The sequence below is a fragment of the Manis pentadactyla genome, chromosome 13 (assembly GCF_030020395.1).
Source record: "Manis pentadactyla isolate mManPen7 chromosome 13, mManPen7.hap1, whole genome shotgun sequence".
Taxonomy (NCBI): Eukaryota; Metazoa; Chordata; class Mammalia; order Pholidota; family Manidae; genus Manis; species Manis pentadactyla.
In genome coordinates, this window is record NC_080031.1 from 66,009,615 (window position 1) to 66,034,626 (window position 25,012).

Sequence of the window (25,012 nt, forward strand, 5' to 3'; positions counted from 1 at the left end):
CTGAAATTCCACAATTAGAGATTTATTTTTTTAAGCTCTTAACATGTATATTCTCTTAAAATAGTAACATTCTCTGGAAAAGATAATATTTCAGCATCAATAAATTTATCCTATCCTTTCCTGACTATAGATGAAGGGAAAGATAACAGGAAAGCATGAGGTCTGAAGTGAGAAGCAGAAATAAGAGAAAACGATGCAGCAAGAAGAATAAAGACAGCTTCCCACTTTCCCCTGAGTTGCCGCCTGACTGAGACATATTTTACATTTGCCTTCAAATAGATTAGGCATCAATATCTGCAAAATGATGGCTGATTTTTACTGATGATAGAGAAAAAAGAAATGGATTGAATTTTTAGGGGAAGTTGGTAATTGAATTGTTATAATTTACTTTCCAAGGAAAGACTTTGCAGTCCTATAGAAAAAGTTATTTACAAGTAAGCTTGGTTCTCTTGAAATATGCTTACATAATTGGAGACAGATGATTTGATAGATGGTCTCTAGAATACCATGTGATTCTCTGGAATTAAAATGATAGGTAAATCATATGAAACAAGCTTATCTTTGTAAGGGATCTCTTGCTATACTGTGGGCCTTGTTACTTACATGAAAACTACCTTGGTGAAGTTGATTGTGACTGATGGTTATGTTAACTGCTAGAGAAGCCTGTTAGGGAAGAGGAATCAGGTATGAAATAACTGGTCACTTTATTCAGGTTTGCCAATCTTCCCTAGAGTCATTTTTCTTAACATGCTCTGATTGAGGATGTGTAAGTCATACATAAATTATGATCATCAATGATGTAAAAAGGAAGCATATACTTTTTGACCTGAACTGTACTCCATTCCATCTTAACTGCATTTACTTAAGGTGAAGAAAAGATTTGGCAAGTAGCTGATAAACTGAATCACCGTAAGTAGCTAAATCTCCCCCTTCCCCCAAACTCCTACCCCACAGAAAAAGTAACAAAAATCACGATTAGTTTTCAGGATGATTTTCAGATGAACCACCTAATGACTCAGCTTCTGCTTCTCCAGAATCCTAACTGGGGTTTGTCTGGATGGCTCCAGACCAAAAGGCCAGGGGTTGCCTGATTCTCTATGAAAAAGGCATCCCCATTTTAGCTGCGGTTAAACAGGAGTCCTGGCTCACAGTCAGAGCTCAAGACCTGAATTTGAATAGAGGGTGAAGCCTGTAGCAGGTTATCTTTGTTGGTCCTTCCTTCATATTCACAGAACAGTTTAGGTTTGCAGCCTCCTTTCCAAGTGGGTTGCTCCTCAATACATCTGATGCTGAGTCAAAGCAACAGATAAGACTCTGTTGCTGGTGAATTTGGGGAACATAGAGTTTGCAATTCCATCTCAGCTTTTCAAAGCAGATTTGAAAGAAAGTTTGTGTATTTCTGAAGTCACAAAAAAATCATAGTAAGCCAAAATTTCATATTTTATTCTATGGGGGACACTTTAACCACAGTCAGCTTGAGACAGAACTGATCTTTCTTCAGCTCACAGTCCAAGCTAAAATAATAGTCTATTGTTGGTTCAAGCGAGGCACAGTGAGGTCTGTGGGCTTTCATGCCTACTTAACAGCCTTTACCATGTGGGAGACTTTCAGGAAGGGAAAAACAGAACAGTCAAATGTGGAGTTATGATTCAGTAGAAATGGCTGTGTACCAATTAGCAATGTTCACATTTTGGTTTGGGGCTACTTCTGTTTTAAGGTTCGGGCCACACTAACTTCTAACCAATTTAGAAGCAAAAACCATAATACAAAACATGGCCTTCTCAGCTTGCTTGGTGCTGGGCCGTGTTAGTGTTCTGGCCTCCTCGAGGGTGTGCATGCTGGTTCTTACCATGTTTTCACTTGGTCTGAGGCCAGCAGCTGTCAGTTCACTCCTAATTATAGCTCATTCTTACTTTCAATACCTTACTTACTCTTGCCTCTCAATGCAGAGCATTTCTTAGAGTTGTGAGGAATTCTGACTTACAAGAAAGAAGCTCCTGTTGAATGCTAAGAACCAATTTGCAAAAGAGACTTCTGCCTACGTCAAAATAAAACCTGGTTTTATTTTCATTTTTGCGACTTTGCTTTCCCCTTACATTTCCATTAGGCATTTGTTCATTCTGTGCCTGAAGTTCCTGTTTCCAGGATGAGAGTTAAACACCTACGTATAGTTTCCTAATAATCCGTAGCTTCGACAACAGCTATAAATAATGTCAATTGTGATATTCTGCCTATATCTATCTGCCCAACGTCAGATTAAATTGTTAAAGAGGAGTTGGTGGCAGACATTAGTGTATCTTTCTGTCCTGCACAACCTATCATCAAACTATTTTAAGATTGTGTTTGTTTGCCCCAGGGAGAGAGTTTTCTTTATGTAAAATAATTTAACCACCATGTACTTATCTTTTTACACTTTGTCCATTGCTCTGTAAAAAGAAAGAGTGAGGGAAGGGAGGAAGTCATCTGAGGGCTAAATGATACAATATATTTGATAAATTTTGGCTATAATAGACAGAGTCTTTGCGTTTCCTCTTTGCTTCTTCTTCCCAAAGAAGAAAAAGCATTATCACAAAGGTGTTTTATCCCTCTCCTTGGTGGCTCTATGAAAAATAGTTCTGGGATTATTTTAATGTTGTGTTGACACATACACAACCACACAATGTATGATGGTGTATTGATGTGTATAAATAGGTTTTAAGCCTTCTATCATCCCTGCTCGCTGTTGCCTGGGATAACTCAGCCCTGATACTGTGACCTTAGTCAAGCGTCTGGCCTAGGCCCCCCAGGCACCCGCCCACGCTGTGTCTCACTTGGCCTTGCCCCTGTGCGTTGTTTCAGGTATCCACTGTGACAGTGTGTGCGCTGAGGGACGCTGGGGCCCCAACTGCTCCCTGCCCTGCTACTGTAAAAATGGGGCTTCGTGCTCCCCTGACGATGGCATCTGCGAGTGTGCGCCCGGCTTCCGAGGCACCACTTGTCAGAGAAGTAAGTGGCTCCTTCGGCAGTAATTTCCATCTTCCCTTCTTGGGGCTCCATGTGCAGAACCACCCTCGGAGGCCCAGCCCTCAGGTCACTGTGATGTTCCATTGCGGATGAGGACAGAGGAGAGTGTGATAGGTCACCCTGTCCTTTGCAGAACTGCCCTGGGTAGTGCTTCCCCAGGAGCTTTAATCTTTCCAACCTTCAGGACCAACCTAACAGATGGGGCTTTAGCCATTTCTTCTCAGTAATAACTTCACTGGCATCATCAGGTTATGTTTCTTGATCCTGCCTTGAATCTTGCAAATGGTGTCCCAGAAATCCATTGACCTGTAAATATTTTATTCAGCAATTTTGGCATTGGCCTTACCTCAATTACCAGGAGTCAACATCAGCCAAACCTTGCGGCAAATTGTATGTCCTGATAGTAGACTTTAAAAGTCAGCGCTGTGGGGAAAATAGAATTGCAGAGTTCAAAATGGGGGCTATTGACATTGGTCAGTAGACTACTGAAGTTAGCAAATGATGCCTAAGATTTTACTAAATCTTTTAGTAAATATAATCAAGGAAAAATATTTGACTAACTAAAAAATGAGTTTTTCTAATTTTTTAATTACTTTGTTTTTCTAATTTTTTAATTACTTTTTTTTTCATTACGAGCTCTTTGCAGTTGTCCTATATTTAAACCCAAATAGTAACTTGAGAACAATCTAATTACATAGCATTTTGCTTATTCCTTTTTAATCACAGTTATTAACCTGGACCTTGGTGAGGAGGATGAATCTTTTGATTCTGACTGTTGTAGATCTATTGATTGCCAGTAATGACTCTTAAAGAATAAAGGATCAACCCATGGATAGAGATTATTTATATGAGCCTTGTTAGAGTTTAGAGTTTAATTTCTCCTTCATATTTTTGTTCAACAAAAATTCTTCAAACTCCTCTCCGTGCCAAGCCTCGACCTAGTTGGGGCCATAAATGGGAAAATAAAGACATGTGCTGCCCTCAAGTAATTCAGAGTTTAGTGGCTCTTTTTCATTATTAAAAAGTAATCTTGCTCTTTTGGTGGTAGTTGTTTGATACTTGAAAAATTCTCAGTATCATAAAAAATTTTTTTTTACCCAAAACTTGCACTAGATCCTGATATGGAATATGAAACACATCTCAGGCAAGGTAAATGTCAATTTCAATTCTGTTTGCAGTTTGCTCCCCTGGTTTTTATGGGCATCGTTGCAGCCAGACATGCCCCCAGTGTGTGCACAGCAGCGGGCCCTGCCACCACATCACAGGCCTGTGCGACTGCTTGCCCGGCTTCACAGGCGCCCTCTGCAATGAAGGTAAGGCGCACACAGTTTCAGGGAGAGCTGTGGTGAGGAGCGAGCCCCGAGGAGTCTGTCCTCAGGCTCCCCTCCTGGGCTTCCCGAAGGACAGGGGTTCAGCCATCAGCGCCTTCTGGTATGCTGTGCCTGCAGCAGCTGTAAATAGGACTGAGCTTTGGAGAAGCCGGCTTGCCATTCCAGCAGCATTTCTTCAGGCTCTGAGCTGCGCTGCTCTTCAGTTTAAATTGGAAACAGCCTCCCATGAAAAAATCAATATGGGGAAGGATTTTGACTGCCTGAGCAAGAAGCCATGAAGTCGGATTTCTAGAAATGTGATGATGTCTCCTGGCCTGTGATGCCTTAATGAGGGTTTTTGGCTTCATGTGTTGGTAAAAATGAGCCCATTCAAGATGAGGAATGCTGTTGAGTGCAGGAAGCTACTAACTAGGCAGCTGGGTTGATGGCTGTTCAAGTCGTTTCTTGTCCCAAGAGCCTAGAGTTCTATGAGATTAGATGTAACTGTGAGTTTCTGACCTGTAACTTATTCACAGTGTGTCCCAGTGGCAGATTTGGGAAAAACTGTGCAGGAATTTGTACCTGTACCAACAACGGAACCTGTAACCCCATTGACAGATCCTGTCAGTGTTACCCGGGCTGGATCGGCAGTGACTGCTCTCAGCGTAAGTCTTGTTTGAGAAAACTGATCAAGCATTTATTGGTTATTTTAAAATTCTTTAGCATTGAAGTTGGAGTGTTCACATGATCAAGAAAGACTACATGAATAATTTTAAAATACAGTATTTCTTATTTTTAAAAGGTTCTTTTCCCCATTAAGAGCTCCACTCAGTGGTCCTATATTCAATCCAAATCATGTTTTAGAAAGAACCTAAATAAGTAGCGTTTTGTTTATGCACCTTTCAATGACTCTTCAACTGTAAGATGAGGGTATTATACTCAAAAAATCCATTCTAAGGTTCATTACAGACCTCAAGTATTGGCTATTATTTTTCCCATGCTGTTGGGCAATAATGGTACACACAATTATGGAATAATTTTGTTTCATTTAACAAATTACATCAGATTTATTATCTTTATTGGGCCATATTCCCTCCTACATAACCGTATAGAAATTATAGTGGTCCTCCTTTTTTCCCCCAGTTTATTGAGAAATAATTGACATACATCACTGTGTAAGTTCAAAGAATACAGTGTGATGGTTTGATTTACATATGTTGTGAAATGATTACCTCAATACATTCAACTAACATCTGTCTTCTCATATAGATAATCCTCCTTCTAGCAGATACATGTACTTGGAGCATTGGTATAAATAAAAAGTTGTTTTTTTGTTTTTGTAAATCAAATCATGTCATCCCGTAATCTTACCTTATTTCACAGATGCTTTATCTGAGGTTCTGATTGTTCTTCAGTGAGCCAGTTTTACTATTTTCTGCTTCCAATTAAGAGGTTTTATGAGTAAACCAAGTCTCACATATGTTTGGGAGACATTTAAAACAAGCCTCTAGTGACAACTCTGGACGAGGCGACAAATGCAGGGTTTAGAGATCACAGTGATAAATTATATGACCTTGGCCCCTTTACTCCTCCTGAGTTGTGTCATTTTGCCCAGCTCGGCTCTGCTCAAGCGCCCTCTCTTCGGAGGCCTTCCCTAGAGGACCAGCTCTCCCCATTCTCGTCCCACTTTACCCTGTTTCATTTTTTCTCACGTTGCTTCCTGCCATCGTTTCTTTGGTTGGCTGGTTGGTTGGTAGTTGACTTCACCTGCCTCCCCTACTAAAATGTAAGCATTCAGGGTGCTCTGGACCTTGTCCTCTGCTATCTCCCCTGTGCCTGTAATGGTGCTGGGCATGTAGGTGCTCCACAAGTGTTTATTAAAGAACTCAGTCTGTGACCCTGAGATGGTTTCTGCTCTGCCTGCCTCTCTCTGTTGTCTGGGAGTGAGGACATCAGGAAGGATGGCTGCTGCAGGCAGCATCGCTGTCCAGTTTAGTCAGACTTCATCCCTCTGCGCACTGGTAACGCACCTTGCGCCCCGAGGTGTGGAAGGGCGGGTGGGGTTCTCTGTGTTGGGGGCTGGCCTCAGAGCTCTAACGGGACTCCCGTGTGTGTTGTGGTTGCAGCCTGTCCACCCGCCCACTGGGGCCCCAACTGCATCCACACGTGCAGCTGTCACAACGGGGCCTTCTGCAGTGCCTACGACGGGGAGTGTAAGTGCGCTCCCGGCTGGACGGGGCTCTACTGCACCCAGAGTAAGTGACCAGCCTCCTGAGGCTCACCAAGGACCCGCACCCAGGGAGCGCGCGGCCGCCGGGGCAGGGCACACGCGGGATGCGCGCCGAGGCCTCCTGCCCGTGCTGGGGTGTTTCAGCTACCCAGGGACCTCTAGACACGGAAGTTTCTCTAGGTGGCTGAGAGCTGCGTGTTGCTCCGTGTCTGTGTCACCTCAGGACGCGGAGGTAGAGCAGTGCTGAAGATGTCGGTGCGCAGCGTCCTTCTCTGCTCCCCTTTAATCGGATCCTGTTTATATGCATCAAATTCTAACAGCGCAAAGGGTGGGATACGTGCCAGCGATTAGGAAGGTAGCGTAGACAAGCCTCACCACCTGACTTAATGTCTGCTCTCGGAGAATATTGAGTTTCCCGGTTCTCAAACTTGAAGGAGCTTGAGTTCACCCGGGTGACTCCATAAACAGACTGCTGGCCCCACTCCCAGAGCATCTGATTCAGTAGGACTGGGGTGGGACCTGAAAATTCACATTTCTAACAACTTTTCCAGGTGGTGATGCAAGTCTGGGCTCATGCTTTCAGAACCACTAGTTCCTTTTTTCCGTTATAATATCCCACAGTATCCCAACCATTTTTTCTTCTGTGAGGTTTTTTAGCATCGTGGGATATAAAGTGCAAAGTACTCCAAAGCATGGCACTGTTGGGGAAGAAAAGACTGTTCTCTGCCCTCTTGCCTTAATTGAATAATGGAGACAAGACCAGAAAGCATGTGTTACAGTTATCATTAATATTAACACATAATTTCAAATCACAGAAATGCACTGAGGAGGAAAGGTGGCTCAGAAATTAGGCAATTCTTGTTAATACTAATTAGAGAACATAATTACAGAATAGGCTGAATAGGTCTTTTGGAACCTTCTAGAAATGCATGTAGACCGTGAGCCATGATTTGAAGAGGCAATGGGGGAGGTTGTCACAAGTATATTTCACCAAGATTGTATCTATGGAAAGATTTCTAATCTCCTTAGAGAAAAGTACTTATAAGTTATTATTTATAATTCTAAATTAAGGCCTGCTTCAGTAAGGATTTTTAAAGTGGGATATGTACAATGCAGTAGATGAACTTAGGTAACAAACAGTAAAACAGGTATTATCTGGAGGTCTGGAGCCAGACCTCATTGCATTTGTGCTGTGGCCCTGCCCTCCTGCCATTGGCTGGCCATGTGACTCAGGACATCTGGGGCTCGGTTCCCATCTATAGGGTAGAATGTCCACCCCTGTGTTTCTAAGCTACTGTAAATAGCTGATGAGAGGCTGCATGAAAATAATCTGGCACAGAGTAGGTGCTAAGTAAGTGCTTGGCAATGGTCACTATCATTGGACACTGGCATTGGCTCTGCCTCTGTTTCTTGAAAGTTGAGCTTTCATTAAAACCTCTGTGAGAAAAGGGGAAAAGAAAGTACACATGATACTTGGAAATAGTCATCAAAGCTGCCTGTTTCAAAGCTTTCATTCCAGGCTCTGAAACACGCTTGCAGGGCAGCTGCTGGCCCGCAATAGCCAGTAGGGCCTATGCATGTCCTCAGCGCAAGGGCTCCAGTGGTCTGGGTCTTGAAAATTGTGTAGTAGTACAAAGCCTTATTGCTTTTTCACAAAGCACCTATGAAGTGCAGGGTTTTTTTTTTTTAAGTTCAGCATTTCCCACATAACTTCAGTGAAGGAGATAATATTGTCTCAGTTAGTGACAGATACAGTGGACAGAGCTAGTAGCAGACTTGGAAGCATTCTGTACTATAGGTAAAAGCATACAGGTAATTTTAATCCAAAGTATTCATTTCAGCCCATAGAATTTGAGTCCAGGGTCTAGCAATCTGAGTGAAAGAATGAAAGGCAATGCCCCCATGCTTCTGTGGGATTAATGGGATGCTTCGTTAGAAGACATAAGTCTTGTTCCATTCATGGCTAACTTGCCAGGCATGGAACTCTTCTGTCTCCTGCTCACGAATTACACCTCCTTGCAAAAGCCCCATCTTGAGACTTCAGGAGTCTTTGTGACAAGCTGGGATGTGCTTCAGTGTTTTAACTCACTCTCCAATGGCTCAGCGTCCTTCAGGTTTAAATGCAAACCTGCAGGAGGCATGAGCTGTGTTTCTGCTCAGCAGGCTCTTGACTTCGGTGTCCTTCCTTCTCGCACAGGATGTCCTTTGGGGTTTTATGGAAAAGACTGTGCACTGATATGCCAGTGTCAGAACGGAGCTGACTGCGACCACATCTCTGGGCAGTGTACCTGCCGCACGGGGTTCATGGGCAAGCACTGTGAACAGAGTGAGTGTGACAGCGTGACACCTCTGGGTGGTGTTTCCCCCTGGAATCAGTTTTCCTACACGCCAGAAAATATTATGGCAGAAGCCACAACTTTTTAGTGTGAGTTGATGGCCAGTCACTTATCAGCACACTTGACTTCCCCTTCCAAAGACCAGGCCACCTTGGGATTCTTGCTGGCTGTCTTTTCCCTCAAAACTCTTCTGAGTAACTCCTCCGTGCTCTGGGCAGAGGGCGTGTGGCCACAGGGATGAAGACAGAATTCACGTTTTCCATTTGTTCATCCTGGCTCTCTCTTCCTCTCCTGCTTATTTTTGGAACACGGCCGCTTAGCTTTAAGAAAGCCAGTCAAGCTTTCTTCATGGCAGAGACCCAGGGCTCTTGCAGAAGGGTGCACCCTCGGTGGGCCGTGCTGGGAGCCCAGGGCCAGCCCCACCGCTGGCAAGGGAACAGGTCCATGCACACACTGCCCCCCCATTTGTCAGCCTTCCCCAGACAGCACTTTTATCTGTTTCCACTAACAACTCCTCACCTTAGTCTCAACAACCTTCAAGACAGTATATTGCCTTACATTTTTTAGTTGTGAAAATCCCACTCAGAGAGCATATGCTCTGTTGGAATTACTCATCCTTGTTTTTCCATTCCCAGGCCAACAGTTATGCATCTGCTCACAGGGTTAGAAGAACAGTAGTCTTAGACTGAGTATTTCCAGGTAGTTTATTGTTCCTTTCCTCTGTGATTCTCATTCAAGATTCAAATGAATAAATAAAGGTCTGAGAGCTGTGTGGGGCCCACTCTCTTATCATAAATGACAGGAAAGATGCAGGGCATTTCCTGCTTCCTGGGGGGTGTGCCCTTGGGAAAGATTACACCAAAGATTACTTGGCTGTAGGAGCAATGTGGTCTGGAAAGCAATCAGCAGAGCAGAACTCTGGCCATAAAGCATCCTTCTCCCTCCACCCCACCCACACCTCACAGCCCCCTTGGACAGCCAGGTTATCTCAATCTTATGTGCTAAACCCTGGAATATTTTTGCATATCCTCCCATCTGGCAAATATACAAGAGTGACATTCAGGAATCAGTCTGCATGGAGGTAGCCCGATTTTAGTTTTGTACTGTGAGTTCATGAAATAGCTACTAAGTGACACAGTTGCCTGCATCCCATTTTGTGTATGAAAGTATTCTGTGTTTACGTCTAAATGTCTAAATGTATGTGCACATACACATATGCATCAAAGCCAGAATAGGCTCTAAACTGACTTTCTCTTGAATGCCAGACTGGTTATGTTCTTATTAAATAAAAGCCTCTTAAGTGCATCTGTGATCACTCTGAACACCAAATTAAAATGTCCCTGTTTTTGGAGATTTCTGCAATGTTCATTTGTAAACAGAAACCTTGTGTGTAACAGAGCACTCTGATAATACTAGCACATTGCCCCCTGCTGCTCACTTTGCAAAAAACATCAGTATTTTGTCATGGATCTAACATGCCTAGGCTATTCTTTGAAATTCATGCCCAACTTTTATTAAGACTTTATCATAAAAACCCACTATTTTAGTCTCTCAGGCTTCAACCTGCAAATCCAAATTTTGAGCCATTTTGTGGTAAATGAAGTTCACCTAGAAAATTCACAAAATTTGCTCCCCTCCCTCTTCTCCTGTTCCCAGCTAATCCAAGTCAGAATGTGCCTTTAGAAGGATTCCTGCCTGACCCTACAGAAAAATATGCATTCTCAAGGAAGCATCTCCACCTTATACTTCCCAATCTAGTCCCCTCCCCTCACACAGTTTTGCTTGCTGGGGTCATCTCAAATTGCCCTTGGTAACGATCTTCATCAATTCCACTGGGGTTCTACAGAGTCTCTACATACCCATCAAAGAGGTGGGTACATGGAAGCTGAAAGCATCAGGAGCTATGATGAGGGGCTCAGTCTCTGGCCTTGTGCCACCTGGCTTGTGAGTTCCACCATGGTTCGGGGAATGCTGGCTGTCTCTAGGACATCCCAGGTGGCACAAGTCTGCCTAAACAGGAATCCCCTGGAAGGGATGGCCTCCAGACACACTGGATCAAATAGTAAGCGACAGCCTTGGCCCGGATTCCCAAGGCTAGAGAGCTACTGTGGACTTTGATCTTCTTCCCAGAGTGCCCTGCGGGGACATATGGCTATGGCTGTCGCCAGATATGTGACTGTCTGAACAACTCCACATGTGACCACATCACTGGGACCTGTTACTGCAGCCCAGGATGGAAAGGGGCACGATGCGATCAAGGTAAGGATACTACTAAACAATCACTACCTTGTAGTGTGTGACAGTGTACCAGCTAACATTAAGTATTTTCACATATGTCATCTGCTGTAATCCTCATCATGACTGTGCAATGCATTATTCATTTAGTTGCCAAATGGATGCCTTATTGTCACTGTCCTACAGATGAGGAAACTAAAGCTCAGAGAGGTTGAGTTATTTGCCCAAGGTCACATAGCTAATATGCAGAATATGTCAGGGCTTTGATGCCGCATTTGTCTGACTCCAAAGCTCTTGGACTTTCTACTGTGCCTATAATTTTTTCCAGCTTTATTAAGTTATAACCTATAGAAAGCAATACATATATACAGCTTTTATATATATATATATATATATATATATATACACACACACACATATATTAGCACATATGTACAACAGCACAAAGTACACAACTTGATAAAATGATATTAACACACCCATGAAACCATCCCCATAATAAAGATAATGAATACATCCATCATCCCCAAAAGTGTCCTCCTGCCCCTCCCTGCCCTCATTGTCCCATAGCCCCCAGGCAGTCACTGATCTACTTTCTAACATTACAGATTAGTTTGCATCTCTTAGAATTTCATATAAATGGAATCATAGTGCACTCTTTTTCATCTGATTTTGTTTAGTTGACATAATTATTGAGATTGAACCATGTTGTTGTGTCTGTCAATACTTAAATTCTTTCTACTGTTGAGTAGTATTCATCACATGGATGTACCATAATTTGTTTACCCATTCCCCTGTTTATGGACATTTGATTATTTCCAGTTTTTGACCATTACAGATAAAGCTATCGTGAACTATAATGCAAGTCTTGGGACATATGCTTTCATTTCCCTTATGTAAATTCATAGAAGTAGAATGATTGGGTAGCATGGTAGGTGTATGTTTTACTTTTTCAGAAACTTGTGCCCATGGTTTTTAACTCTGGTATGTATTAGAATCAGCTGGGAGTACTTGTTATGTACATACTTGAACTTTTCTGATTCTGGGGTGGATGGGGACTTTGAGAAAGTGCTTCTGAAGGTTCCTAAGCATGGCTTCCAGAGAGCCCCTAGAGCATGCAGGGCTGGGCGGTAATAAACACATGGGCAGTAAAGACTATAGAACATTCACATAGTGTTACATAGCTGGAGCCATCTTAAACTGTAGACTGTGTAGAACTCATATTTCACTTTCTTCCATCAGGTAACTTTTACATGCCCATGGTTGTTGTTTGACTGTCATAACAATATGATGTTTATTCCACAACCACATGATTCTTACAGATGCACTGTAGTCACCCTACACTGGCCTCGGCGCTCTGTTCCAGGGAGTGCTGTCTAACACTTAGAATCATAAAGTCCCAGGGACATTTGAGCTTGAAGCACCTTCATGGGGGTGCTTCAAGGAAATTTCAGAATATCTGTATCCAATTTGTTTAGATGCAGGTTTCTTGATTCTCAGTCCATATCTTTTGTGTCCCCACTTGATGGAACACAAGAAAGATGATGTAAAGTTAAATTTTGAATTTTAATGAGGGAAATTTTAGGATAATTTTATCAGGCATCATTAGGACAGAGTTTCCTATTGAGGAAAATAACTGCTTAGGATAGTATCTCCGGAGGTACAAATTAGGATAAGACAGATCCAGGTCTTGGACTAGATTTATAATGGAGTTATTCTTGCTTGGAAGGAAAATTACCTTACTCTTAAAAATGCTAAGTTTAGACATAAAATTAAGTTAGCCAGTTGAGATATTTAGGAGTTAGCCCTTCATAAGCTTAATGCTAGGTAGTAAAGCACAATAAAAATTAGATAAATTGTCACCCCCAATTAATTGCTGGTCTACGTAGTTAATATGAAATATGTGAGAAGCTCCTACACCCTACTGTGGAGTCTCTGGGTTCAGAAAATCCTGTTTCTTTTTTGCGGCTTAATGCAGCATTTTCCTGGACATGAACAAGCCAGTGACATTTGAAAATCAAGAATGTTTGTTTTCTCCATCCTGCTCTCTTTCTGAAAGTTTCCAAATGAACATTTCATGAACTGAAAATATCCAGGCATTAGCACAGTGGGAGGTTTTTGTAAATAGAGATCAAATGTTGATCTGGCACCTTGTCATCCCTATTCAATCTCTTTCTCTCCTTTTTCTAGCTGGCGTGATAATAGTTGGAAATCTGAACAGCTTAAGCAGAACCAGTACGGCTCTCCCTGCTGATTCCTACCAGATCGGGGCCATTGCGGGCATCATCATTCTTGTCCTGGTGGTTCTCTTCCTCCTGGCGTTGTTCATTATTTATAGACAGAAGCAGAAGGGAAAGGAATCGAGCATGCCGGCCGTTACCTACACCCCTGCTATGAGGGTCATGAACGCAGACTATGCCATTGCCGGTAAGTCCGGAGGCCCTAGAGGGATTGCACTCCTTGGAAAGTCTGGTTTCATGCTGACTCTTTGACACTGGGTGCTTGGCTATCCTACTGTTACTGCCCATTAGCCCTGAGAAATGTTATGTTTAAAGATACATTGTGAGAGATGGGTTTCAGCACTAGTAAAATCGTCACTGTTGTCTTGTGTGAGGGTGTTAAAATTGGGTCCGTTATGTGGTTGTTTTGACTTTGGGGATTTCAGCCTGGAAGGGGCGTGGCTGCACCCCCAGTCCCAGGCTCTGTCACACGGTGGACAGGCAAGGGAGGCGAACGTTATGGCCTGACTTTACCAAGGTCACGAGGCAGGGCAGGGTCGAGGGACAGGCCTTCTGTCTCTGGCTGTGAGTTCTCTCCACGGTGTCTTACAGCCTGTTTCTGGGCCCCCACAGATCATTAATTGTACTGCTAACAAGTTATCTAGGAAACAGTTTTTTGGTATTAGCAAATACCTGAACAGTATTTGGTTTTTGGTATTAGAATCAAGGCTGTTCTTTAAGAAAAGTCTTCTGAATCTTCCTTTCTATCACAAGTGCCCATAAAAGTAAATTTTTAAACGACATGCTCAATTGTCTAAAGCAGTAAACTGGAATTTGGAAACTTAAAATATTTATTAATGTTTGGGCAATTACTGAGGGATTTCAGGTGGGTTACAGATTTTTAAAACTGGTTGGGGATACATAAAGCAGCTGATTAACTTAGAAGTACATTCCTAGTGTAGAATATCGTGGCAAGAATGCCAGGGTTTAAGAAAAGAGGGAAGTTATAGCAGAAGCAGCTTTCAAGCAACACCTTCCCAGCTTGTACAGGCCCCACAGCAAAGGGCACTTGGCTGTGGGTACTTTCATACTCTTCCAGGAGGCAGGCAGGCAGGCAGGCTGGCAGATGCCTGCCGCTTCTGGAAGGCCTGCTGAGTATGCTGGGCAGGAGGAGAGTCTGCCCGGCATGTGATGTGGAGCAGTCCAAACGTTTGTCCTTGTTACTCTTGCTTCCCTTCTTTCCACACAGAGGTAGGCGCACCTGCCATCTTTACCATTTCCGTCTCTTCTTGCAGAAACCCTTCCTCACAGCAGTGGTGGAAACGCTAACAGCCATTACTTCACCAATCCCAGTTACCACACCCTCACCCAGTGTGCCACATCCCCCCGCATCACCAACAGGGACAGGATGACCATCGCAAAGGTGAGAGGCCATGGCTTACATCGGCGAAGGTGGGCATGGGAGAGGAAAGGAGCAAGCCTGGGTCAGGGCCTGCTGTTTGCCTGATGCCATTCCAGTAGTTTATGTCTTACTTATCCCTCTAAGCAATCCTGTGGGTGCATCTTCAGATCTCAAGTTTACTGACAAAACACATGAATAACAAGGAATGCCAGTCACTTCCAAACATAGGTCCTAGCTAGTGATGGAGGCAGCTGCAATATGAGTCAAGGTCTCCCTATCTCTCTCCTGTTTGTCCTCCAGTGTACCTCTTTGGAAAAATGTTTCTAATAATGCAGGAGGTTTTAAAATAATGCCTCATAGTAGACCTTCAGCAGACTCAATCCTGGGTAAAATTGCCCATTTTGTCTTTCCTGACCACATGTCTTCTAGTGCCCTTCCCTGGTCACCTGTACTTTAATAAATAAGAACAACAATCATGCATTTATTTAGGTTGAACCCATGAAATTGCATTTTTGTAGGTCAAAAGTTGTCAAATAGAAACTATGTTCCAAGCATTTCTAATCATTTCACAAATAGAAACTCATTTAATCTTCACCCCAATCCTCTGAATCCAGAGTGATGATTATCCCCATTGTATAGTTGCACAGAGAGGTTGAAGACCCAGGGTTGTCGAGCCCAGAGTTGCTGCTGTAGCGCCACCCAGCTCACCCCCAGTCTCCTCCAGTGCTCTAAAATCCCAAGCAGTTCTCCCTTCCAATTGCCCCAAATTACGTTTCTAATCTCTGTCCTCAAATTCCAGCATTCTATTAGAAGGAAACCAAACTAATTAAGTTAATTCAGTTGCAATTAAATTAATGCAGCTGCATTTTAATTATAGTTAAGAGTTAAATGCACTTTACATTCTCCAGGGACTTTCATACTCATCATTCCATTTGTTCTCATACACATTCAGAAGGGAGGCAAAGTAGATCACCTTATCTTGTGTTCATAGCTAATAGAACTGCTAAGAGTTCCTGGATACTCATACAAGATCCTACAATATTTGATGGGAGAGCTCTAACCAGGACTTTGTTTTTTCCAGTTCAAAGTTCCATGTATGTAAGCCCAGTTAAGGTCTAATTGGCAAAGTGAAATGAAGAAGTTGAGGTAGTGGAGGGAGCAGTTGGGGCCAAAGGCCATGTACTTCCGCTGCCTGCTGAGGCCCACCAGGTTGGAAATGGCCACCTCAGCCCCTCGGCACAGTCTCATTTAAGAACCGGTCCTTGACACCTGCCATGGACAAGCTTTCCCCGGATCAGTAACACCATGTTGGGCCACATTGCATTCTTTTTACATCTTTTTTATCGTTTATATTTTCAACAGTCAAAGAACAATCAGCTGTTTGTGAATCTGAAAAATGTGACTCCCGGGAAGAGAGGCCCTGTGGTGGACTGCACGGGCACACTGCCAGCGGACTGGAAACATGGCGGCTACCTCAACGAGCTCGGCAAGTTCCCCCAAGGGCCGACCTCAGCAAGCTCCTCTGCCTCCCAGTCACCGCAGATAGTCGCAGATGGGTGTCTGCGCCAGAGCAGGCTAATGAAAATGTGCATGAGAAGACAAAATAATAGAATTGTGCCCAGTATCTGTATGGGGCTTATTACTGTCCTGAGCACTTTTTTATTTAACGTACATTTATTGAGTTCCTACTGTGTGCCAAGAACTGATAATGAGACAAGGATTTCTGCCTGCTCGTAGCACCAATTTTAATTCTACATACATTAACTTAACCTCATTGTCACAATTAACACTGATAGGTACTGTTCTTATTATCATCATCTCCATGATATGGCTGAGAAACTGAGTCATAAAGGGGGTCAGTAACTTAAGTAAGGTCTCAAAGCCTATTAAATGATAGAACTGGGATTTGAACCCAGTCAGCTTTTTACCAGGATGTGGGCTCCTCTTTGCTCTCTCTTAATGTAAGGCACCCAGACTTGAGGCCTTCTCCCCCTGTAGGTAAAAAAAGAGAGAGATCAACAGGGATGTAGTGAGTTGGAAGTTCACAGATGCTTTGGAATCAGGACACTTCACACTCTTCAAAGTTATCAAGAAGCCCAAAGAGCTTCTGTTGAGGTGGATTATATCTATTGATAATTACCATATTAAAAATTAAAACTGAGACCATTTAAAATCATTACTTATTCACTTACTTATTTATAATAACAATAATCTCACTTCATGATAACAAAATGCATTTTTATGAAACACAACCCTATAATATCTTTGTATTATGACAGATGGTAACTACACTTACTACAGTGAACATTTAGTCACGTGTATAACTGTTGTATCACTATGTAGTACACCCAAAACTGATGTAATATTGTGGATCAATTATGTTTCAATAAAAACATTTTTTAAAAGAAAGGAAAAACAAAAGTAAAAACACTGCATTTTCAAAAAAAATTAGAAAAGCAGCATTGTCTTCCCCTTTTATAAGTCTCTGTAGCATCTAGCTTCCTAGAGAATCACTAGATTCTCGGAGCTGCTTCTGCATTCAGTCAGTGGTGATCTTACACTTGGTGTAGCTCCTGGAAAACTCCACCATACTCTTGATGGAGAGTGAGAGTGAAAAATGTAAATAATATCATGTTATTATGAGAATAGTTTTGATCTCTTGTCCTTCCAGCAAAAGGGGTGGCAATTCCTGGACCACAATGTAAGAACTTAAAGAATGAGACCCCACTGAGTATATGGTGGCCTTTCCAAGCATGTGCACCTTATTTTCAGGGAGGAGCTTGGCCATCCAGTAACTAACGAGTGTGTGGTGCATTATGGGTATGGGTAACAAACGCTGTCATCATTTGTATTTATTTGGTGGTTAGGGCTGCTAGGAAACCCCATTTTGAATTTCAGATAAGCAACTAATATTTTTACTATAAATATATCCCAAATATTACATGGGCATACATATACTAAAAATTATTTGTTATTTCTCTGAAATTCAAATTTAACTGGCTTTCCTGTGTTTTTATTTGCTGAATCTGGCAATTCTCCTGGATGGGTCCTTCCATGAATCTTATTTTGTAGAGGAATCAACTGGGAAGCACAGAGAGATTAACTCTCTTATCCGAACTTTCATCAAAGGAAGTGGGTAAAGCCCAGTCTTGAAGGGGGTCTTCTGACTGCTCTCCGTGACCTTTCTGGGAATACCATATACGCCAGGTCACCTGAGCCAAATGTAACAGCTAATCCTGTGGGCTCTGGAAACCCCTCTTACTATAGAAAAGCAAATGTGTAAGTAGGAAAATGAGGACAAATTATTTACTTTCATTTGCTGTCTACACCAACATTACCAACATTATCAATTAGGATGTGTATTTATAAACACCTCCTAAAATTATTTATGTGCGAGATTCACAATATGCTTATTGGTGAAATAATTTAACATTAGGGGGATTTTTTTGTAAAAGCTTAAATAACATTAATAATTTTGCTCTAAATGGATATTGGGAAGATAGCACCCATCACTAATGAGGGAAAGGCTATCATTTGCCCTGATTCCAGAGCACACAGCCACTGCAACGGGCATGTATAAACTTCTCTGCTTTCTGTCTCAGTGAGACCCATGGGACTGATTGTGGGGAATGTAAAATCCATATTGGAAATTCTGGATCACCTTTATGTGTTTCCGTCCAAGAGTGATTCTGCATTTAATGTGCCTTTAAGGTTGTTGCACAGAGAAAGTCTTCCCTTCCCAAGAACTGAGTGAGGCACATTCTAGATGATGAAATGTGGAGATGTTTTAAAGATGGAAAAGTCATGATGTCTGAAAGAGCCCTGTGCTTGACACAAAAGCCCTGAGATCAATTCCTGGTTGTTATATGACACTGGCTCAATCACCCTCTTGAGGCTGATTGGTTCATTTATAAAATAGCAATAATGATCCTGTTCTGGCTCATTTATATGAGTTAGATTAAACCAAGCATTTGAAAGCATCTGTCCAGAGACTGGGACATCCAGGAGTTTATGAGGAATCCCCCTGTTCTCTTCTTAGGACAGCACCCTGGTCTTCCACAGCAGTGAAGAGAACATATGGCAGGGGAGGCTGATCTCACCACCCCTACTCTTGTTCCCAAATTTACTATGTACCCCATGCTGTGCTCTCTTTAAACCTCATGGAGAAGGCTAGCCATTGCATGGCTAATACCAAAATGAGTGTTTAATAAGACTTTGCTACTGTTTGGAAATGGCCAAGGGAATTTGGCAAAGAGTAACATAGAGTTCCAGGGAGCTCTCGGAGGCTACAGGCCCTGCCCATCTTCATGGCGTCCCTTTACAAAGTCTGAGAATCCCCAAGACCAGCCTCAGGATCAGTAATTTGCTAGAAAGACTCACAGAACTCCCTGAAAGCTGTTATAATCCTAATTACAGTTTATCACAGCATAAGGGTACAGATTAAAATCAGCCAAGGGAAGACATGCAGTGGGTGAGGTCAAGGAAGGGTCAAAGCAGGAAACTTCCAGTTGGCCTTTCCCAGTGGAATCAAGGAAGGTGCTAACTTCTGCAGCACTAACAATACACAAAGTGTTGCCAACCAGGGAAGCTCACCTCAGCCTTGGTGTCTAGAGTTTTTGTGAGGGGTTGGTCACTAGATATGGCCCCATGTGGTTAACCTTCAGTTACCAGCCTGTCTGGAGGTCAAACTGATGCCAGGTGACCCAAATCCTTCCCATGTGCCACTTTCTTAGACTATACAGAGTAGCTCTATAGCCCTAGGTCTTACCTAGGCCCCCAGGTAGACAAAAAAACACTCTTACTGGGCAGGACATTCCAAGGACTTAGAGATCACCTTGCAGGAACCAAGGGCAAAGGCCAGACCTCTCTCTGGGAAGGTTAATTCTTCACTACTCATCTTTATCCAGCCTCCCTGCACAACTGAGCACCTCTCCCACCAGTGGGGAGCCGGGCTAGACCTCACAGCCCAGACCAGAGAGAGTGTGCCTCAGAGAGAACGTTCCCTTTTCCTGTCCTACGATGATGGATTTTAACACACCCTCTCCCTGCTTTAGGGGATCCTCTCTTTCTCCACAAAAATGTGTCCTGGAGGACATGACCCTCAGAACTTGAGTTTAACATCGCTGTAGGAAATGCATGCCCAGTGGTAGGGGTTCATTTCCTTACCATTCTCATATTTATTCGAGTGTTCATCACAACCCATCACTTCACTCTGTCCATAACATTCCTTTAAACAATAAACAGAAAGGCCTTGGAATGCTTACAGATAGACTGAAGAAGAGGGCAGCATGACACATTATAGTGTCCCAGCACTGACACACCGTTTATATGGCGCTGCAGAATTTACAAGGCCTTTTCATAGGCTCTCTTTTCCTTAATGATCACAACAACCTTGGAAGGCTTGGAAGGCAGGTTTCATTTTCCTCATTTTAGAGGTAAGAAAATTGACACTCAGAGAGTTTAACATCTTGCCCCCAGTCACGTGGCTAACACAGGATGGAATCTAAGCCCTTGGTCTCAGTTTTCGTCTTGGCCGTGTCCTTTCTGCTGTGCAACCTGGAATCAAGTGTACTTGTTCACTTGTGCCTCAGTTTCTACCCTGTGTTTTTTTCTAGTATAGTTGGTGTACAATATTGTATTCATTTCAGGAGTACAACATAGTGATTCGACATACCAAATGATCACTGTGATAAGTGCAGTTACCGTCTGTCACCACACCAAGTTATTGCATACAGTGTGATTGGCTGTATTCCCTAGACTGTACTTCACTGATCGGCCTTTCCCAAAGTCACTGCAAATGAGCAGGAGAATGAGCAGAATGATGTATATGTGTTTTTAAGTCTAAGCACCAGGGACATCTGGCACACATGATCTGGTGGAAAGGTTTGAAAAGCAGCAGCAGCCTTCATTATTTCCTGCTGTGGGGAGATGGTGGGTACTCAGACCATCCTCCTCCGTGTCCTTGGAATAGTAGGTGGATTTCCTCTTGTTTTCAGTTCTCACCGGGTATTTTGTTTTCCTTTATCACAGGTGCTTTTGGACTTGACAGAAGTTATATGGGGAAATCCTTGAAAGGTAGGGTATAAGTCTGAGGAAGAAAAACATTGATCAGAATCGCAATTTTTAAAAAAATTTTTGAGAGCCTGAAATAATTTGCTAAATGAGCAAAGGTGGCAGCATAGAGAACATGTAGAATTGTTAGTGTGGTTCATTACTCCAGCAAAGACTCAAACATGGTTGGCTGACGTCAAGAGAGTGTCCATAGGTAGATCTTGTTTAAGTCTGAGGGAACAAAAGTTTCAGTGTGCTGGACAATCACTCATGTTTCCTTCAAAGGAAATATGGCTTAAAGCTGAGAGAAATGTGGAAAAGGAAAGAGCAGGGAAAGTAGGAAGAGATCAGAATGGTCATTCAGGAGGAATCTGTGTAATAACTCCATGTGCCCAGTCCTGAGGCTTCCTCCCTGAACAAATGGCTTCCTCACCATAGTAACAGAAGCTTCTCATGCTCTGGGGGGCATCAGCAGATGGTTTCTTGATTGAAGCCCTTGAGAATTTGTACACTATTAGTAAAATGGAATGGTATTAATTTTATGTGAGTGATAATCAAAACGAAATCAAGTCCATGATGTTTACATCGGCACTCAGTGAGGAGCTAAAATTACCTTATAGATGGGTAGTTTTACAGCAAATTCTCTCCAAAATAAGTGGAAAATGTATAGTATTATCTTCAGCTTCAATAATTATAGAAAACTAGCTACAAAGAAAGAGAAATAATCTGCTCAATAAAATTATTGCCAGGGAAAAATAATGTCCATGCAATAGCATTTGCTTTTTCCAACCATCTCCCTTCACAGACTTGGGAAAGAATTCTGAATATAACTCAAGTAACTGCTCCTTAAGCAGTTCTGAAAACCCATATGCCACTATTAAAGACCCACCTGTGCTTATGCCCAAAAACTCGGAGTGTGGCTATGTGGAGATGAAGTCACCAGCGCGGAGAGATTCCCCATATGCCGAGATCAATAACTCAACTTCAGCCAACAAGAATGTCTATGAAGTTGGTGAGTTCTTCTAATGAAAGAAAGAAAGAACCTAGTATGCAATTTTTTTTTGGAAGCAATTTTAAAGTCTTTGAGAATACACTAGCATATAAACCATATTGAAATCTTATTGAAAATAATGGCCCCTATTTTGAATGCAACCTTTGTTTACAGTGATCATATTAATTGGCATCAAATATGTTTTTCAGGGAAAATACCATTTAGAAAATATTAGTAAGTTTTCCTTATCTCCTACCTGGTCATCCATGTTTTGTTTTGTAACCATAGTGAATGTGTTAGCACACATGTGGAATAGCATATGTATCATATTAGCTAATATGTCAACTTAGCCAAAACAAATGGTTCAAGTGGATTAAACAGGTGGTTCCATTTCCTGGTTGCATTCATTATATTAATGCTTTTAGCAGGATTGAAACATTTTGCTTTTAAATCTGTTTAATGTATTGTAGTATTCTTAGATGTGATTTGATGCAAATTAATATGAATTCAGTGTAACATTAGAGGTATTTTGGTTGCCCCTTGAAATACCATTTGGAGAAAGTTAAAACATGTCAGAGCTAAATCATTGGTTAGATAGCAGGACTATATATTTAAATTTTTCTTTCTATCTCTCAGTAATTTTGATTGATACTTTAAAAAATTCTCTACTACTTGTAAATGAAGTGGCTAACTTAACTCTGGTTACTAGTAATTCATCTTCTGCCATAGACATTCCCAGAAAAGATATGTAACTATTTTTAAAGTATTAAGAACAGCTTTTTAAAATGGAATACATAGTGTACTAAATTTATTCTTATAAGTCAGTAACAATTGCTCTTTGAATTATCCCATAAGCACACCACTGTAAAATGGGAATTCAACTGAGGGCCTGAGTCCTAACGTTGTGAATTTAAATGTTTCCATGAATATATAGGAACATAAGGTGCTCAGTCTTCTCACCTGTAGAGTAAGGGGTTTGGACTAGATTATCTCCCAGGTGTTTTGCAGACAATGATTCATATCCAGGCTTTCTGTATATTCCCTTGATGTCTTCATCCCAACTGTACCATCACCCTTTTGTTCAGTGGGTCTGTCAACCCTGGAACAGGCACCTCTGTGTGACTATGAAAAGACCATATGTTTTAAAATTAATACTGCCTTATATTTTATAAAAGCCCCTGTGTGTGTTTGATCTGTACAAAAAACGCCTTATTCTATTTTTTAAAAGTTTTCCACTGCTGATAAATTAATGTGTCCCTGGTTGTCACAGAACCCACAGTGAGTGTTGTCCAAGGAATATTCAACAATAACGGGCCTCTCGCACAGGATCCATACGACCTCCCCAAGAACAGTCACATCCCTTGCCATTATGACCTGCTGCCCGTCCGGGACGGTTCCTCCTCCCCGAAGCGGGAGGATGGTGGTAGCAGCAGTGAATGACACAAAGGACCACTCGGTGGCCGCTGGAGCCACTTCCAGGACCGCAGTGGGGTTCTTCTCCATCCTCAAGCCGGCGCCTCGCGAGAATGTTCATCTAGTCGGTGCAGATGGCTGCACATGAACCAGGAAGCTCAAAGCTGAAGCTGACTGACCATAGATCCTTCCGTATAGGTGGCTTGGGAGGAGGTATCAATGTGATTTCCCAATCTGCTTAGTTTTAGAACTGCACCTGTGAAGCGTGACTTAGTGTAAAGTCCCGGCTAAGAGCATGAGCTTGCAGACCTCCTTTGGGGGCACAGGTTGCAGTGGACATTGGTATTAGTGCTTGAAAAATTTAAATTTAAATATTTTCTTTCTCATTCACGTTGTAGAGCTCTACCTAGGATTGTGCAGTTTGCCATAAAATTAAGTGTGAATCATTAAACATGTAGAAGAAAAGGAACATATTATTGAGTCCTTTTTTTTTTTTTCAGCTGGACTCCGAATTACAACAATAATACAAACCCATAAAGAAACATTCTGTCAAGTGGCATACCTGAATAGACTTTGAATAAATTCTAGAAGTGGGTAGCAAATTTAATATGAAAATTTTAGACTCTTTTTTAGAATGAAGAAATATACAACTAGGATTATTTTAGAAATGCTAGAATTACTTCAGCAATCAACATACAGGTATACTAGGCTGATGAGTCTTCTCTGTTTGACCTTTGGCCCACCTGAGATCCATGACATTATTCTGATCACTATTCTGATCATACACGTTCACTGCCTGAGATCTGTAACATATCCACAATTATTTCATAAGCATAGAAATGAAATAATTTTATTTTTGGCAGACTGGATTGAGTGAGTGTATAATGACTGGAAAAGATTGTAAATGTTAAGTGAAACAAGATGCTTAAGTTTTGTAAACCATTAAGTCATACACGCTGTAATATAGAATTAACAGAAAGCTTTGATTAATTTTTCCCCTAGAAGTGACCGAAATATTTTTGTGCATATTTGAGAAAAGGGCACTTTCCTTTTATTAATTTTTGGTTTAGAGAAACTATGCTTAAGCTGGTCTTTTGCATTGCTAATGTGATGTGTACCCCATCTTTCATTAATTTGTATTCCCATTTTTAAGCTGTATATTCTATGTGTTGTAGTGTTTGGATTGTTAATGAAAAAAATTCTATGTTCATGGTTTCTTGCATTATTGTCACATCTTTCTGCCTGATAAAAGTTCGTTGTTCTTTTTTTTCTTTTGGAGGAAGAAGATGAACATGTATAAATTGAATCTATTAAAACTGGTCATTACTAAAACAGACAGTAATCATAGGTGAATGGCTTATACCTGAAATAGAGAAGCTTTCTCATAATGGAGTTTGTTTAGATCTCCGAGTCTTGGTTAAAGCAGGGGACTGGGGAGCCATTGGTATCGAACAAGTACCACAGACTGATCTCGCTAATGCATTTCATTAGGGCAATCATATAATTGATCATTCAAACTGGAACACTTTTGAGAATAAATGAGGATATTATTAATAATTTTCCTGCAATGGGCTTAAATCCAGGCAAACCAGAACAGATGTTCATCCTGTGCTTACTTACCACTCAGTAACACTTTTTATTCCAAGGTAGTTGTCTCAAGAGAATGCTGATATGGTGCAAGAAAACCAGTTTCTCTTTGACCTACCTGACCAAGCCTAAAGTCTAAAAGGATGAACGAGAAAGCAACTTTATGAAAACAGTGTTCATCCATCTTTTAAAGACATGAAACCCTAGGTGGTGTCCTTTCTCAGTGAGTCAATTG

The 25,012-nt window shown here is 41.9% G+C and overlaps 1 protein-coding gene and 1 long non-coding RNA gene across 2 annotated transcripts in view; one reads left to right on the forward strand and one right to left on the reverse strand.

Moving 5' to 3' along the window:
* The window catches only part of MEGF10 (multiple EGF like domains 10), a 169,660-nt gene extending 145,066 nt beyond the window's left edge, over window positions 1-24,594 (forward strand). The window contains exons 14-25 of the mRNA XM_036903212.2: window positions 2,839-2,985; window positions 4,182-4,316; window positions 4,850-4,978; window positions 6,440-6,568; window positions 8,741-8,869; window positions 11,010-11,138; window positions 13,305-13,541; window positions 14,629-14,756; window positions 16,098-16,221; window positions 20,766-20,810; window positions 21,592-21,798; window positions 23,048-24,594. Of these exons, the coding sequence (XP_036759107.2) occupies window positions 2,839-2,985; window positions 4,182-4,316; window positions 4,850-4,978; window positions 6,440-6,568; window positions 8,741-8,869; window positions 11,010-11,138; window positions 13,305-13,541; window positions 14,629-14,756; window positions 16,098-16,221; window positions 20,766-20,810; window positions 21,592-21,798; window positions 23,048-23,217 (1,709 nt within the window). The 3' untranslated portion in view covers window positions 23,218-24,594. The remainder of the gene's footprint in view (window positions 1-2,838; window positions 2,986-4,181; window positions 4,317-4,849; window positions 4,979-6,439; window positions 6,569-8,740; window positions 8,870-11,009; window positions 11,139-13,304; window positions 13,542-14,628; window positions 14,757-16,097; window positions 16,222-20,765; window positions 20,811-21,591; window positions 21,799-23,047) is intronic.
* Window positions 20,833-22,936, reverse strand: LOC118921434 (uncharacterized). The gene is made up of 4 exons (XR_008993274.1): window positions 22,738-22,936; window positions 21,676-21,808; window positions 21,400-21,491; window positions 20,833-21,297 (listed from the first exon to the last, which is right to left on the reverse strand). It is a non-coding gene; the product is annotated as an uncharacterized LOC118921434 (long non-coding RNA).
* Window positions 24,595-25,012: the final 418 nt, after the last annotated feature.